At 42.0% G+C, this 18,069-nt stretch overlaps 1 protein-coding gene across 13 annotated transcripts in view; it reads right to left on the bottom strand.

The window, feature by feature from the left end:
• The window catches only part of AIG1 (androgen induced 1), a 245,402-nt gene that overhangs the window by 121,192 nt on the left and 106,141 nt on the right, over positions 1-18,069 (bottom strand). The window contains exon 4 of one of the 13 annotated variants that reach the window (XM_086708029.1): positions 2,703-3,656. The exons of the other annotated variants lie outside the window; for them this stretch is intronic. Within the exon in view, the coding sequence (XP_086564155.1) occupies positions 3,384-3,656 (273 nt within the window). The 3' untranslated portion in view covers positions 2,703-3,383. Of the gene's footprint in view, positions 1-2,702; positions 3,657-18,069 lie in introns of those variants that run through there. 13 annotated transcript variants of the gene reach the window in all.

Here is an 18,069-nt window from a genome sequence, read left to right as displayed (position 1 = left end):
CTCATAGGTAGAATTAAACAAGTTATTATGTGCAGAGTGCTTAAGGAACATTTGATGATGAGTGAAGCGTCAAAAAGCAAAGATAGGGTTAAACATCTGCCTGCAAACCAGCAATGCAGAAAATGAACAAAGAGAAACACATAAAACACCTGGCTTTTACTTTGTGGGAGTTTCTAAATGTAATCTTTCCCTTCTTTGTGATGTAACAAATGTGGAAAGCTGCCTGTTAATATTTACAGGCACAGTGAAAGCCTTAGCAGGATACACATTTTTTCCATATTGATTTTGCTTCACAATTGATGCTCTACCCAGTTTCTCTGCTAAGTCCAGTTTCTCACTATATTTTTTGCTATAGGTTAATTTCATTTTTTTATTGTCTTCCGATAAAAACTGATTTAAAGCACTATGGTAAGTCAATCTAAAAAAGGCATTTAACAGTTTTCTGTGGTTGAACACCCACTATTCTTCCTGTATCAAAGTTAACTTCTTTCTGCAGTCTTACATTCTTCTGCTTCCTAGGCTCTTTCAAACACACAGAGGGTTTAAATCTTAATTGTTCTGTAACTGATACATTCTGAAACTTTACTGTACTCTTTAGATCTACTCTCCCTGTGGGTCTCTGATCCTTTACTACCCTCCACCTTCCCTTGGTGATTTTCTATGTATATATCTTGCAGAAGCTCCAGAGAGAAGATTGATTTCTAATCATTTACTTACGCACACAATTATTCACTTGGCATTCAAGAAGTAATTATTGAGCACCAGTGTATTCCAAACTCTGCTCCCAACTTCCAGGATGAGCAGTGAACACACAGGCAGGGTACCCCCCCCCCCCCCGCCACCGGCCCAGAGCAGGTATTCTTGAGTTCAAAGGGAGACCATAAGAAAATGAAGCAAATGAACAAGGTAATTTCTGACACCATGTGAAGGAAATCACACCATTGTTTTTTTTTTAACCTCCCTTCCTCCCTCCTTCCCTCCTTCCTCCCTTCCTCCCTTCCTTCCTTCTTTTTCTTTTTAATTTATATCCAAGTTAGTCAGCATATAGGGCAATAATGATTTCAGGAGTAGAATCCAGTGATTCATCCCCTATGTATAACACCCAGTGCTCATCCCGACAAGTGTCCTCCTGGATGCCCCTCTCCCCTTTAGCTCATCCCCCCACCCAACACCCCTCCAGCAACCCTCAGTTTGTTCTCTGTATTTAAGAGTCTCTTATGTTTTGTCCCCCTCCTTGTTTTAATATTTTTGCTTCCCTTCCTTTATGTTAATCTGTTTTGAATCTTAAAGTCCACATATGAGTGAAGTTATGTGATATTTGTCTTTCTCTGACTAATTTTGCTTAGTATAATACACTCTAGTTCTAACCATGTTGTTGCAAATGACAAGATTTCATTCTTTAATTGCCGAGTAATACTGCATTGTGTAGATATAGATATAAATATAGATATAGATATAGATATAGATATAGATATAGATATAGATATAGATATCTTCTTTATCCATTCATCCATTGATGGACATATGGGCTCTTTCCATACTTTGGCTATTGTTGATAGTGCTGCTATAAACATTGGGGTGCATGTGCCCCTTCGAAACAGCACACCTATATCCTTTGGATAAATAACTAGCAGTGCAATTGCTGGGTCACAGGGTAGTTCTATTTTTAATTTTTTGAGGAACCTTCATACTGTTTTCCAGAGTGGCTGCACCAGTTGGCATTCCCACCAGCAAGGCAAAAGAGATCCTCTTTCTCTGCATCCTTGTCAACATCTGTTGTTGCCCGAGTTGTTAACGTTAGAGATTTCGACAGGTGTAAGGTGGTGTCTCATTATGGGTTTGATTTGTATTTCCCCGATGATGAGGGATGTTGAGAATTTTTTCACATGTTCGTTGGAGCCATCTGGATGTCTTCTTTGGAATAGTGTCTATTCATGTCTTTTGCCCATTTCGTCACTGGATTATTTGTCTTGGGTGTTGAGTTTGGTAAGTTCTTTATAGATTTTGGATATTATCCCTTTATCAGATATGTCATTTGCAAATATCTTCTCCCATTCCATCGGTTGCCTTTTAGTTTTGCTGATTGTTTCCTTCGCTGTGCAGGAGCTTTTTATTTTGATGAGGTCCCAGTAGTTCATTTTTGTTTTTGTTTCCCTTGCCTCTAGAGACATGTTGAGTAAGAAGTTGCTGTGGCCAAGATCAAAGAGATTTTTGCCTGCTTTCTCTTTGAGGATTTTGATGGCTTCCTGTCTTAAGTTTAGGTCTTTCACCCATTTTGAGGTTATTTTTGTGTATGGTCTAGGAAAGTGGTCCAGGTTCATTCTTCTGCATGTGGCTGTCCAGTTTTCCCAACCCCATCTGCTGAAGAAACTGCCTTTATTGGATATTCTTTCCAACTGCCATTGGATATTCTTTCCTGGTTTGTCAAAGATTAGTTGGCCATATGTTTGTGGGTCCTTGCTATAACAAACTACCACAAACATGGTAGCTTAAAACAACACAAATTCCTTAAACAGTTTCTGGAGATCAGGTGTCTGCCATGGGTCTCACTGGGCTAAAATCATGATGTTGTCAGGTCTACAGTCCTTCCTAATACTCTAAAGAAGAATATATTTTCTTGCCTTTTCCAGAATCTACAGAAGCTGTATTCCCTGGCTCATGGCCCTTTCCTCCATCTTCACAGCCAGCAGTGACCTGTTGAGTCTTTCTTTTCTTTTTTTTCAAGTTTCTTTATTTATTTTGATATAGAAAGTGTGAGCAGGGGAGGGGCAGAGAAAGAGGGAGAGAGACAGATCCCAAGCAGGCTCTGCACTGTCAGCACACAGCCTGACGCAGGGCTCAAACCTACAAATGGTGAGATCATGTCCTGAGCCAAAATCAAGAGTTGGACACTTAACAGACCGAGCCACCCAGGCGCACTCTCTATGGAGCGTTCCTTATATCTCATCGCTCTGACATTGACTCTTCTGCCTCCCTCTTCCACATTTAAAGGACCCTGTGATCACACTGGGTCTAAATGGATACACCTGGATAATCTCCTTACCTGAAGATCAGCGGATTCTCAATGTGCAGTCCAGCTACATTCTTAACTCCGCCCCTCCGCTGTGTAACATAACATATTCATCAGTTTCAGGGATTAGGGTGTAGACTTCTCTGGGAGCCATCTGCCTGTCTACCACAATGATCTAAGAGGTACTATAATTTTAGCATCCTGTTCGCTACCTACATAGATGTTTAATAAATTCAATATTTAGGAAACACTTCAGAATTATAACATTTACTTCTTATTAAATCATTACAGCAAGAGCTGTGTTTTCTTTACTGAAGAATCAGTGAGGGGTGGAGTGGTTTCAGCCAACCTTCCAGGTAAACACAAAGTTATCTCAATGCAGGGAGAGGCTCAGGGCCCATGCCACATGAGGCCCTGGAGGAGAAGCTCCCTGCATTTCACTGGCTTCTCCTTTGGGACTGGCTTTGGCTGGATCACTAGCGCAGGACCATGGGGGTGACCGTCCCTCCTCCTTAGCAGTGCCTCTGCCCGTGGCTTCCTGAGGGCTCCACCACCTTGATTTCTGTTGGCTGCAGCAGTTTTCTTGAATTATAAAATGGAGGGGTTTTTTGTTGTTGTTGTTGTTTTGTTTGTTTGTTTTAGGACCCTAGAATAAAGAAACTGAATTTCAGAATAGCTGGGGGAAATATCTGAAATGGTTGAGAAGGTTTTTTGATTGGTGAATGAGAGATCAGAGTTTTATGGGGCTGCTTTCATGCAGTATGAATATGGAGAGTTTAATTTTTAATTTCTGCAGTGTTGCTCGGGTTTATGATGCCACTATTTTGCTGGATGCAACCGAAGCACACTGTTCTTCCTCCTCACTAAATTACAGCCTTCTGTTCCTCAAAATGTCTCCTAAGAATTAAGCCTTGACAGTCTAACAAGACCTTGCATCACTGGCCCTTCCGACCCCCCGATTATATAACACAGTTGGCTGCTTATGTGTCACTTTGCTTCTTCTGTCTGTATCCATTTTTTTACTCTGGATTCATGGCTGTGTTCTCCATGCAACTGAGAGCTCTCAGCATGAAGGGGGGAAGTGGCCCACAGCTCTTATTTCGCTTGTACTTCTGCACAATGGCTACAAAGTTCTGTGGCCGAAAGTTCCCGAATTTGATTATCTTCATGAAGGGTGTTGCTTGAAAAGGCTGCAGAAAAGTATTAATTTTATTTCTTAGCTAGCTTTTACCCGCACAACCCAACACAGGCCAGGCCCACCAGAAAGGTTTGGGAATTCGATTTGCAGAGAAGATTGCTAATGCCAAGCCACATTTGAGCACTTGAGAAGGTCAGCCCTACTCACATGAAGGTAAAAAGCTGGGCAGTGTCTTCCTCAGCATGCTTTCTCCAGATGTCATTCTCATCTCACACTACACCGACTTAGATCTAATTAGAAATTACCATTCGCACAGGCATTTTGATTTCTTTATAGAACGGCCACTGAAATCTCTGACCTAGATGGTTAAAGCAAATCTGAAATATCTTAAAGACATGCCTCTACCAACTGCAGTTCCAAGAGGGAAGAATATGTTGGGTAAAATAAAAACGTTACATTTATGCTTAGCAAAAGGAGCTGTGAAAAACTGGAAATTTATTTTCTGTTTCCTCTCTATTTTTTCATGAAACCCATCCTAAGGATTGAATAACAGCACGATCTCATTGATTGTATGCTCTGCTCCCTTTGGGATTTGAGAGGAGGGAAGATCCTACCTTCTACGGCTCAGAAGGTGAACTGTGTGAGTTTTTATTCTGCTGGAGAAGTCCAAAAAACTGGTCACACCTCAGCTTTACCGACAGCTCCTTGGCCAATTACACTGTGTTTATAACACAGATTGGAAGTGCTTGTGTGTGCCTGTGTGAGTGTGTGTGTGTGTGTGTGTGTGTTGTAATGGTTACAGGAAATCTAAATTGAAACTTTGCTACATGTAGCTATAATGTTCACTTAGATAATTGCTTTTTTGTAAACAGTTTCTTACAAAGTCTCAGCTTGCTGCTATGGAAGCAATGACATTAACAGAAATAACACTGGTGCCACAAATCTTCAGGGATTTTTTTTTTTTTTTAATGGAAAGGAAAATTCTAAAACTAAAAATATACTTTTTATTTGCAACTATGGGAATACAAACACCAGAAAAACACAAGAGGACTGCATAATTGGGACATGGGAGGTATGCTATCTGGCAGTTTTAGGGCAAGGGCAGTCATGGGATGGAATCTAAGTCTTAGGTCATTACAACTTGGTCAAAAAAGAAAAAAAAATCTGCATTCACAAAAGAGATGATGTCTGGGAGGGAGTGACAGCTTCCCCAACTTGTTCCACCACACGCCCCTTCGTATTACCCTTATGGGGTACAGGGTGCTCACCCTAACACCTCCTGAGTTTATAGTGCTTATGACCTCATGCGCCTTGTCCCTTTAGCATACAGTTTTTAAAGTTTATTTATTTATTTTCTGAGAGAGAGTGTGCGTGTGTGTGTGCATGAGTGGGGGGAGCGGAGAGAGAGAGAGAGAGAGAGAGAGAGAGAGAGAGAGAATCCCAAGCAGGCCCCATGCTGCCACGGTAGAGCCCGACATGGGGCTCGATCTCATGAACTGGGAGATCATGACCCGAGCTGAAATCAAGAGTCTGACGCTCAACTGACTGAGCCACCCAGGTGCCCCAGCACAGAACTTTTTAACGCAGATAACCACCTACTGCAGAGATACTATCCCTTAATTCGTTAATTGTTAATCTTAATTGATATTGATTTTGCAGAATCCATGAAAAAATGTCCAAATCTAAAAGTACTGAAATCTAAAAGAAATACCCTCTTCTTTATTTCAACTGTGAACATCAACACCAGTTGGATTTGAAGGCATCTTACTAAGATCAGGTCCAGCTCATTTAAATCGGCCTCTATTAGCAAAGACAATGGAATGGTTTTCTGCATGCTTGAACGTAGCGATCTTACGACTATAACTAGAAATTACTTACATCAAAATGTTGATTCCTAAAACTGGATTATAGAAAAATTTTCTTCCCATTAAGGAGCACTGTATTTTTATTTATTTTTTGTCTTTACATCTTCTGCTTTCTTCTGGATCTTAAAAGTTTTAGGGGGTTATAAAGAGAAATGTCACTTTCTATATTTTAAATCCACTGTAAGGCTAAGAGAAGTTTACACTTAAAAAGCAAAAACTCGGGGCGCCTGGGTGGCGCAGTCGGTTAAGCGCCCGACTTCAGCCGGGTCACGATCTCGCGGTCCGTGGGTTCGAGCCCCGCGTCAGGCTCTGGGCTGATGGCTCAGAGCCTGGAGCCTGTTTCCGATTCTGTGTCTCCCTCTCTCTCTGCCCCTCCCCCGTTCATGCTCTGTCTCTCTCTGTCCCCCCCCCAAAAAAAAAAATAAATAAATAAACGTTGAAAAAAAAATAAAAAAAAAATAAATAAAAAGCAAAAACTTGCCTGGGTTGCTCTTATCAGATAGATATTTGCCAACAACAATCGCCCTGGAAACTGGGGCAGAGGAGAACAGGATTCGTGCCCTCTGATAGCAGGCTGAAGTCCCGTCTTCATTTACAAAGTTGGATATATTCTACCAAGATTGTTTTTATTCCATTAAATTTTACCTCAGCTAATTGATTTAGCAAAATAGGATTCCAGATTTTTGTGAGAGGGAAAATATGACAGTTAAAGATTGAAAACTACCTTGAGAAAGGGAAAAAAATCATTGTTACTTAAAATAGGTCCAGAATGACCCTGTGCCAGACTTACATCAGCTCCGTGCTGAAGAAAGTTCTCTTTACAATGGATGGTGAAGCATTCAATTTTAATTTCTGCAGCTTGAGCCATGTCACATATGTGTCTATGTCAGCTTTCCCTGAAGTCTGGATCTGACAATCTGACTGAATCAACACTGGACTGTTAAGAAACAAAAATAAAAGGCAACGTTGTGGCACAACACAGTCAGATATCTGGGTCATTGAAAAGATTCAATAGATGAATAGATATAGACAATGACTAATGATTTACAGGAATGAAATTATAGAACAATTACAGTGTATTTCCATTGGCAAGCTTATCAAAAGTTGATTCTTCAAGTACTTTCGCTATCCATAAATTCTCATGGTTGATGGTTTTTTTTTTCTTTTTTTTTTTTGCCCTGGAATCTGTAGTTTATTAAAAACTTTAGTTTGGGGAATTTTTTTGCTGCTGGCAGAAGAATGCACGCATGCCCTGGGGTGTTATAACAGCACATTAATGCAACATTACATTAATCAATGGCACCACAGACATATACTATTTTAAAAAGAAGACAAGTACAAAATCCACATGTGTGTTGTCTGGGCAAGTGAGATTCTGACTTGGCAAAACGTCACATTCCAAGTTCAGCCATCCTGAAATAAATCCAATTTGTACACTTTACATCAACAACAGAAAACACTGATTGAGCAAAGGTAAGGTATTTATGCATCCATCATTTATCACCGGAATAGATAATGCAAAAAGAATGAGACATAGTGCCAAAGAGAAACATTCCTTTAAAGTTAATTAGTAAGCTTCTAAAGATACTTATCAAAAGGGTAATCCAGGGAGACCTGCGTCGATCAAGCCAATCCAACAGCTCTGTGCATACAACAGGAGCCAAGCCACAACCACTACAGCTTTGAATACCTGCCAGAATGTCACCCTTATGTGGCTCTGTGTTTTTATCCACAAGAGGCTTGAAGGAGATTATCTGGATCATTTGTAGCAAGCGGATTTCACATTTTGCCACGCAGGCTCGGGTTCATGGCTGGTCTGCTCAATCCTTTAAGTGTGGACCAGGAATGAAGTCACACGTGAGCTCATTTTCCAAGGAGACCAATCTACCTGCCCCATGGCTCTGGAGACTAGGACACTGGTTCACGGGGCACATGAAAAGCACTGAAACTCTGAACCGAAGATCTTGCAGTGACTTCGGACTAAAGTCTGTGTGAGGCATGCCTCGCGTGAAGGCAGTGAAGATACACTGTCGGAATGAGGAAGCAACTCAGAGGTAAAATATATGGACAGTGGGTGGGCAGCCTAATTTCCATTATGTGAGGTTCTCCTTCCACTAGACAGTCTTGGATTACTTGAACTCTCTGAAAATAACACCTTCCGCTTTCTCTTATTTTCACCTTAAAGTCTATCTCTTCTCTCTGGAACCCTTTTTCTTTGTTCTTATCTCCAGGGCAGACATGTTTCTTCACCATTCTAAGGAATCCTTCACCCTTGCTCTCAACTTGGACTCCCCACATTGTTCAGAATCTTGTTCCATCCACTGTTTCTATGGGAGATTAAAGATGGCTATAAATTCTTCGTTGTTCCTCTTACTGAGAGATGGAATCAAGGTCCCTTCCCCTTGAATCTGACCTTGCCTTATGGACTTGATTGACTGATAGGATGCAGAGGGAAATGACGCTCTGGGTTTTTGAAGCTAGGCCTTAATAAGTCTTGCAATTTTGCCCGGACTTCCTGGAACACTTCTTTGGGAGCTATGAGTGGCCATATAAGAAGCTGGACTACCTGAAGAGATTGGCGAGGCCAAAAACAGGTGCTCTGGTCAACTGCTCCAGCTCAATACTACTGTCCAGCCATCCTTATTGAGGCACAAGACATGTTGGCTAAAGACCACTGAGCAGTAGAGCACTTCACTTCACAGAGTAAAGACCACTCTGTTGATACCATGTGGAAAAGTCACCCAGCTAAGCACTGCCTCAATTTCAGATCTACAAAATCCTGATACGGTACAGTTGTTGTTCTTGAAAGTCACCAAGTGTTGGGGCAGGATGTCATGCAGCAATCGATGCTGGAACAGAACTCCCTCTTTTTTTTTTTTTAACGTTTATTTATTTTGGGGACAGAGACAGAGCAGGAACGGGGGAGGGGCAGAGAGAGGGAGACACAGAATCAGAAACAGGCTCCAGGCTCTGAGCCATCAGCCCAGAGCCTGACGCGGGGCTCAAACTCACGGACCGCGAGATCGTGACCTGGCTGAAGTCGGACGCTTAACCGACTGCGCCACCCAGGCGCCCCAGAACTCCCTCTTTTTTAATTTTTCCTTTAAAAAAATCAATTCTTCATCTTCTACCTACAAAATCTGCTCAGTTCTTCCCAGTGTTAAAATCTTCCCTCAATCCCACCATGTAATACAATAAAGCTCTGCTTTCCTCAATGGTAACCATCTTCAAAAGACTAGTCTCTACCACTGCTTCCGTGTCCTCATTTCCCACTCTTTAAACACACAGCAATCTGGTGTTCACAATCTCCATTCTAAAATGGCAGGATTTCAATGTTGGAAGGGACCTGAAAGGCCGCCTCATCCAGCCATATGTTCACTCCTAAATTCCCCTCCATAAGGTTCCTTCTTGGTAGTAGGCGTCTTGATGATGCTCTAACAACTCAAGGAATGTAGCACTTGGTGCCACCCAAGGATGCTCATTCTATCTTTGGATATCTGAGATTATGAGGAAGTTCTCTCTGATTCTGCACAGAATTCTGTCTCTGTAAATTTTCTATCCATCAGTCCTAGTTTTCTTGCTCCTAATTTTATAGAAAAAGCCTAACCTCTCCAATATGGAGACACTTAAAAGCATCCAGGTAGGACATGGATTAGGTGGTGGCAGTGGACCCGGACAGAAAAGAATGTATCTGACATTTATTCAAGCTGAAGACATTTTAGTGTTACTGAAATCTGGATGCATCTTAAAATGGATGTGTGAAGTCACAGGGTGAACCTTACAGTCGCTTTTTATCTTTCTACAGTGTAATGTAACTTAAGTCTTGAGCTGCCATTCTATTCAGTTAAGGGAAATGTGGAGACAGTGGAGACAGAATGATAAAGCATAAATGGTGGCTTAGAGTATGGACTGTGAGGTCAGACTGGCTGCAGTATTCTCTGGCTATGTGACCTTGAGTGACTCAGCTACGAAAACTCCAGCCACTTTCGGGGAAACTCATTCATGTTCAGTTATTTCATAGTCAAACTCAGAACTCCAACAATCAAATTAGGGTTCTGCCCTTCCTTCTCTTTTTCCTGGGATACTGTCTAAATTCTAAGAAGGCCCATATGTGTCATGGCATCAGGAAAAGCCATCTAGTCTGTTAGCCCCAAATCCTGCTAACCCTCCTGGGGACCCACACTGCTTTTGCTGCTGACGTTGCTTCTGTTTCCACAGCCTCCAGCACATGGAATCCACATCACATATGCTGATGGTGTCCCTTCTGCAGGACACCAAGGCCTTTGGGCGTCCCTCCCAGGGCAGCCTCTGGGGACACAGGCAATTTTAAGATGTTTTCCACGTACCCTGGATATCTCAACCAGTCACTGCTGCTTTTCCAACCCACCATCATGCTGCTACAAGATTTCCCTATTAGGCGTGGCTTCTACCGGAGTGACGACTGGACTCAAATCCTGGTCCTCTGGGATTTCCCCAAACGGTTCTGGGGTTTCTGTTCCTTCCCATCTCCAGGCGCCAGGGCACGGCATACCTTCTCAGGGTACTTTGGCATCTCGACTGCAGATCCTTCTCCTACCAGAAGCTAAAATGTCCTCTCTTGGGGAACAAGATGCATCTCAGACCTCACCCTTCCTTCTCTTCAATTATATTAAATTATCAGGCTTTGGCTCTTGATAGGCAAAGCAAACTTTGAAGCCAGTTTTTAAAGTTTTATATTTTTAAAAATTCTGTCTTGTAATTAACAAAACAGAACAGAAGAAAATAAAAACCAACTGTGGCTCCAGATGAGCTGTTTGGAGTCACGTGGCCCAAGTGTAGCAGTCAATAGCCAAAAATTTGCCTCTTTGCTTTCTGCAATTAGTTTGTCCCTTTAGCTAAAAACCTCAGAGATCTGAGGTAAAAAAAAAAAAAAAAATTACCAAGACGGAGAAAACATAGCATTTTAAAAGTCAGTCCCATTATAACTACACTTGATTTGGTAGTGCTTACTTTGTTCCTGAAAGCTGTAATTAAATTAAGTCGATGATACATCTTACATGAGTGGCACAATAGGAGTGAGGGGAGGAAGTAATTCAGAGGTAGTTTCTATGCAACTTGGTATGATGGAGTGGTGAAGAGGGCACAAGCCAGAAATGAGTAACCTAGATTTAAATCCTAGATGTCCTAGAGCAATTTACTAACTTCCTACACCTCAGCCCCTCGTCTGTTAAATACTGATAGTAATAACAATGAACTCATAGGATGTTATGAGCATCACAAGAGTTCATTCGTGGAGAACATTAAGGCGGCGTCTGGCACAAAGTAGATAATTAAGTAGCATTAGTTACTGTCCTGTGTTGGATGTGGAGAGAGGTATAGAACAGAGGGAAAGACAATTCCACTGGTCAGATTTACAACTAATTTGTTAGTCCTGAGCTGGAACTAGAAGCATGTTCTCCTTCCTCCAAATCATTACGCCCGTCCGTGGAGAGCCTAGACTCACAAGACATGGATAAAATGCAAACCCTCCTTAATTACATCCTCTTGAAACCTAGTGGGATGGAAAGTGTCCCCAGCTCCTCACCAAAGAGGAGAAGTAAGGTTACTGGTTTTCAGCACTCCAGGCAGAGCAGAGGGTGGGGGAGAGGTCCACAGCCGATGGATTTCTACTCGGATTGAGAGAAAAGCAGCATCCGCATCTCTCAAATGATGTGTGGGGTCCCCTCTACTTATGGAGCCTCTGGGGCTAGTCCTGACTATAACCAACTCACAAAATCCTTTATAATATATAGCTTAAAGTGAACCACATATTTAAATTTATGGTTTGCAGTGGTGCCTAAATCAAACTGCTCCATTGCAATGAAGTTATGTGGGAAAGCTTTATTTTTATGGCTAACACACTTCAGTTACTTGGGGGAACAGTCTAAGGACCAAAAGGCATTTCATAATGAAGCAGTATTTGCTTGGGCTTCTTAGTGGAATTGTCCTGTGGACCTTTTGCAAATAAAATGATTCACTTTATGGGCTGGAGTAGCAAGGTGGATGGTTGTGACATTTACTGAGATGGAGAACAGGGAGGAAGGTAGGAGTAGTCCAAATTTCAGTTTTGGATGTGTTACATACAAAATACGTAGGAGAAATGTGAGTGGAGGCATTAGGCAGGTCTAGAACTCAAATGAGATATAAATATGGGAGTTTCGTTGACTTTTGTTAGGAGAAAGCAAAGAACAGGAAAAATGCCTCCAGGAGAGATTGTAGGAAGAAAAGAAAATCCAGTATTGGTCCCAAGACACCACAATATGTAAACATTGAGGAGAGGAGGAGCCTGCGGAGAAAATGAGAAGCAACAGCCAGGAGAAAACCAGAGGCCAAGAAGAGAGAGTGCCAAGGAAGTACAAGTGGCTAGCTGGGTAAAATACTGCTCAGAGAGTTGAGGAAAGTGAGGAATCAAATGTGGCCATGGACTTGGTCAATGGGAGGCGAGTGCAAACTCTCATGCTGAACTGAAAGCAGTTTCAATGGAGGGGTGAGGCAGGATTCTGATTCAGAGTAAGTTACAGAGTGAAGAAGGGTCAGGCAGTGGAGACAATCTGTATAGACAATTCTGGAGAAGCTCAGGCTGAAGGAGGAGGAGAGAGAAAGCAGAGATAAGAAGCTCTGTGATCGTACAGAGTGCCGAGAATTCAGTAGACGGGCAGGGACAGGGAGACGGATGTTGTCATATCAGGGACTCATGTCGTCTTTAACATCACCTGAAACCATCCTGCCATTTTCACACTGATGTTGTTGTCGTGATCCTCTACTCTAATAAAACCAGCCTTTAAAAAGTGTTTTCTCTATTCTCCTCAGCAGTGAATTCATCATCTTATCTATGCTTCAACTAGGAATTTATGCAGCTGACTACCCACACTGATGTCTCTGTGCTCCAACACCACATCCGGACACGGGCATCTCATGTGGCATCTCAGCAGTGTCTCAAAAACAACATGTTCCTATAAAGAGCAGGCATTTTCTCCGCCAGGTCCTCTTTGCTCCCCTATTTCTTTTCATGGAACATCCAGACACTCACTCTCAAAACCCTATTTTCCTTTTCAGTCATCGGGAAACTGCCTCATATTCCCTGGCTTGGAGACTTTCTCTTGGTGGTCGCCTGCCCAGACCACCTTCCTCACCACTTCCATCTGTCAAAAACCTACCCATCCTTTAAAGCCACAAAATTCTGCCGATCCTTCCAATTTGGTGGGATCTTCCCGACAGTGAAGCCTTCTTGTGTACCTCTCTTCAATTAGATTTACTTGAGGGATTGATTGTCTTATCTGCCTGATTAGACTTTAAACGTCATGAGCAGGGGCCTTATCTTACTCATTTTTGCATTGCTTGCATCACCAGATACAACAGGCACTCAGCAAGGTTTTGTTGAACTGGCTCAAAAGTAAATTAGTGAATTCTTTAGATGAAATGAGTTATTTCCAGTTGTATGCATGCGAATAAATAATTTGCTGGAAACTTAAGAATGCACTCAACTGGAGGACAGAAATGAGTTCATATGAACATCAGAGCACTGCCAAAAATCGCTTTTCTTTCCTGGAACAAGTATTTATGTAACTTTTTATTATGGTATGGAATATTTCAAATATACCTAAAAGTAGAAAGAATAGCATTATGAACCCCCATGAATTATTAGCCAGTTACAAAAACTCACAATATTTTCCCAATCTAATTTTGTCTATTTATCAACCCCGTCCCATTTTTTTTTTTCCTGGAGTGTTTTAAAGCAAACTCCAGACATCATATCATTTCACTTACATACCCCTCAGCAAATATCTCTACCAGATGAAGTTTTGTTTTATAATTTAACCACATGTCAGACCTAATGAAATGAATTCTAATTACTTAATATGATTTAATGTCTAGTTTTTTGTTCATATGTCCTCAATTTGTTGCAATCATTTTATTCAGAGAATGCTTAATTTAATACTTATAGCCCATTTTAAGGCAATTTAGTGGTAGGCATTAACTCTTGATTCTTTTAGCATATGTGCTGGAAGAGGTTAAGGAAAAAGGAGATACTCAATTTTTGAATTACTTAGTTTCCTTGATTCATTTCCTTTCCTCTTCAGCTACTGCTGCTTTGGATCTTTTTCATTCTCATGTTTACGAAAACATGAGAAGGAAAAGAAAGGGTGACGGAGGCTACTGTCTATTTGTCCCCCCATATCTTTTGTCTCCTTTCTCTAGAAGAATACAGTATCGGCACAAGGCTAAAGACGATTATTTCCTAGACCCTCTTGCAGTTAGATAGCCACAAGACCATGCGACTTTTTGAGCAAAAGTGATTGTGTGGAATTTCTGGGTCATGCCTTTCACTGGAAAGATGTGTGCTGTCTCCTCTCTTACACCCCCTTCGTCATGGCTTAAATGCAGATGTGGTGTGGTAAGCCATCTGCCACCACACAGATGATCAACAACCTTAGAGGATGCAGAAGCAACCAAATGAAAGAGCTTGGGCCCTGGTTGACCTCATCAGGAAGAGTTGGCCTGCCAACCTGCAGACCACCAGTTTTAAACTACTGTTATTTTGGTATCTGTTACAACAGCTGTTCTGATATCTTAATTACGTTAGAAGGTAAAACTCAACAATGTCCGTATTATAAATCGAACGGAAGCTTTCTAAAAATCTAATGAGAGTTTCTGTTTCCTACATCACAGTCAAATGTTCTCTGCATATGTTTCCAGTTATTACTAGCTATCATTCTGTCTTGGAGCATGATAATCAACTGACCTTAGTTAACTGATTGTATACCACGACAAGCAGCAAAGTAGAAAGACTGGCTAGATTTGGTTCCAGGCAAACTTATTTGAATCCTCCCTTGCCACTCCCTAGCTATGAAGAAGTTACTAGAACCACATGACACTTTAAATACCTGTAAAATGGGAATAACAGAGCTCCTTAGAAGATTAATTAGGGAGAATAAATAAGTTTGTGTATATCAGAGGAGCAAACACAGTACTTGGCACAAAGAAGTATCCAGAAAAGGCTAATTTCGTTTCCTTTGGTTCCCTGTATACGTAAGTCACAAGGGTCTGATGATATTTTCTGATAAGCTACTACTGCCATAGCCGTTCAGGTCTCCGGCACTTGTCGGAACCAGCAAAATTTATTGGACACTGCGTAGGAGCCCTGGGATTTATAATGCCGGTCTCTTCTTAAAGGTTGTGAGAGAAACCGTAGAAAACACTGGCGAATGAAAACCTTCTCCCAAGGATTATATGGCTGCTTAGAAAGGATGTTGATAAGCGGTGCCTTAGCGAGGGTAACACTAGCCGATAGAGCACACTACTCTCTCATCTCAGACAACAGAGGTTCCTAAAGCATGAGGCTCTGCTCCATCCAGTTACCCAAGGGTCCAGACTGGCAGAGTCACCGACCAGCCTGAAAACATGGGATGGGAAGATTATGTGGGTGGTGTTTACAGGCCAGGCCAGGAAGTGATTTCATAACTTCCACTCACATTCCACTGTCCACAAGTCTAATGTTGAGACCTAACTGCGAGGGATGCTGGCAAATATGGTCTGGTGAGCACCCAGGAAGGAGAGAAAGAAATGTGGGGATCGGCTAGCAGCATCTGCCAAAAGCAGTTATCCTGAAAGACTTTACTGAACTATTTTATTTAGCTTCAACTTGAGTACTGGGAGAGTAGACTTAGAAACACTGGGCCAAAACCTCTATTAGCAATGTCTCTCAAAAATCCTTGTATGATACAAGAAATGAATTTAGGGAAGATAAGTTTTTAAAGAATTGACCAGACACATATCTCCCTAATGCTCCAAAGCGACGTCAGTAAGTAGAAACAACCACTTAAAAAAATGTTTTAATGGCAGAAAACCCAAATTATTTTAGCTAGGAAAAGACTCAAGCGTTGGATCATTTTCCTCTAGGGAAAAAAAAAAAAAAAAAGCACTTTTGATTAGGGAAGGATCTGAACTTCTAAGGGAGTCTCAAGAGTCATTAACTTCATGTTGTCTTTTCCTAAACAATGGTGTCCTAGTTGCTGGACCAACAGCACACAGGTGGCCCAGAAACCACACATTGTCACAGCCCTAGTGAGAGTCTCTGAGACACGGGGCAAAACCTGTAAAGAGGCTGCAGATGATTGTGTTTCATTATAATGATATCCAGAAATAAAGGGAATTACACATTAATAAAGCAATAAAATTCTCAGGGTAACCATGACAACTGCTGCAAATTTAATAACATTTTATACACCTCAAGAGTTTTTTTCTTTCTCATTTTTTTTTAATTGCCAGAAAGATTAGAGAAATTCCGAGAAGGAGCTGAGAAGCACTGTCTCATCTAGTACCCTCACACTTGCAAAGATGTCACCGCGCACTCGGTTCATGATCATATCGACTTCGCAGCAGCCTCTGGAAACACCCCCCCACCCCGGTTCCCACATGCATTTATCTTGAAAGATGGTCACAGACTGGAGCCCGCAGTTCAGTGTCTTTGAATGATATCTGCTCAGAGAACTCGTTCCCCAAGTCAAGTCCAATTTCATTTGTTTTCTAAAGTAGAATTTTCGCCAGAGCAAATGGTTCTAATGCATGTCTACAGAAATTCCCAAAGCTTCCTAAATATCTCAATCAGATTTTAGAACATTTTATCTATTTTCTTTTTTAAAGATTTTATTTTTAAGTAATCTCTACACCCAACACGGGGCTTGAACTCACAACCCTGAGATCACGAGTCGCACACTCTACCGACCGAGCCAGCTGGTGCCTCTTAGGACATTTTAAACAAAGATATAATCTAAATTATGCAGGCTTTCAATTAATCATGTTTTTTTGTTTTTGTTTTGTTTTTGTCGTGCTGACAAATCAGAAGTCACGAATGGGAAGGATTATTTTAAAGGTTGTCTTCCTCCTCTTTCAAGAAGTACACAGGGGCAGCTGGGTGGCTCAGTTGGTTAAGTGATTGACTTCGGCTCAGGTCATGATCTCGAGGTTCATGGGTTTGAGCCCTGCGCCAGGCTGACAGCTCAGAGCCTGGAGCCTGCTTCAGACTCTGTGGCTCCCTCTCTCTCTGCCCCTCCCCTGCTCACACTCTGTGTGTCTCTCTCTCAAAAATAAATATTAAAAAATTTTTTTTTAAGTGCACAAACAAGTTACTTCTTTTTTTAATCCATCTTTCTGCATATTCCCCTATGATCTGCCCTTATTATGTACAGATTAACGTTCAGATCAATATAGGAAACTTATTCCAGGTGACAGTACATTAAGTGGCAGAACACCAGAAGCCATTCTTGTGTAGCTGGGGAAGCTTCCGACCCTGCTAAGGGCATATGTCAGAAATAGTGCCTCTGTCCCTGGGAGAAAATGAGGTTCATAAGGAAAATTGCCTACGCCTCAATTGCAACACTCAATCCACCCTTGTTTGTGACTCAAGGGAAAGATGAACTGGTCCATCTTCCTCCACCTCAAAACTGCCACATTCAGGAAGTTTTGTTAGTGCTTCTTGCTGTTCAGGCAGGCTCTTCTTTCCCTGTGGCTTGTTGCCTTGTAGTCACTTTGCTGCTCCTTGGTACCCGTGCCAGTCACTGTCCTTGTGTGATGGCACCAACGTGTGGCCCAGTACGTTCCTTCTTCCCAAAGTGCTTTCCTCTGGGCTCCTCCACCTGCTTTTTCCCTGGGCTAGTGTCCCACACCCATGACGTCCTTCTCAGTCTTCTCCCTGCAAGGTGGGCAGTGACCAAGCCTCTATTCCCAGCCTTCTCCTCCCTCTTAAACCCAGGCTGTCCTTGTCATTTCTTCCCCCTCAACCCCAAGGCAGGAAGCCTTCTAAAATGCTGCTCTGACCCCACTTCACCTCTGCTTAAAATCCTTCAACAACCCCCCAAAGCTAGCAGTATCGCCTTCTGTCTCCTTGGCCGGGGCACCGAGAGCTTCTGGCTTGGCCCCGAGTCACGGCCAAGTGTCACTGCCTCCAGGCACCTCTTCTGTAGTGGGGTCACACTTTATGCAAGTTTGTCAAACATATGGTGGTGTTTCCCGCCTCTGCTTATACTGTTCCTCCACCT

This window comes from Puma concolor, chromosome B2 (assembly GCF_028749965.1).
Source record: "Puma concolor isolate L17-30 chromosome B2, mPumCon1.1.hap2, whole genome shotgun sequence".
Classification (NCBI taxonomy): domain Eukaryota; kingdom Metazoa; phylum Chordata; class Mammalia; order Carnivora; family Felidae; genus Puma; species Puma concolor.
This window is presented reverse-complemented; position numbering and strand designations above follow the sequence as displayed.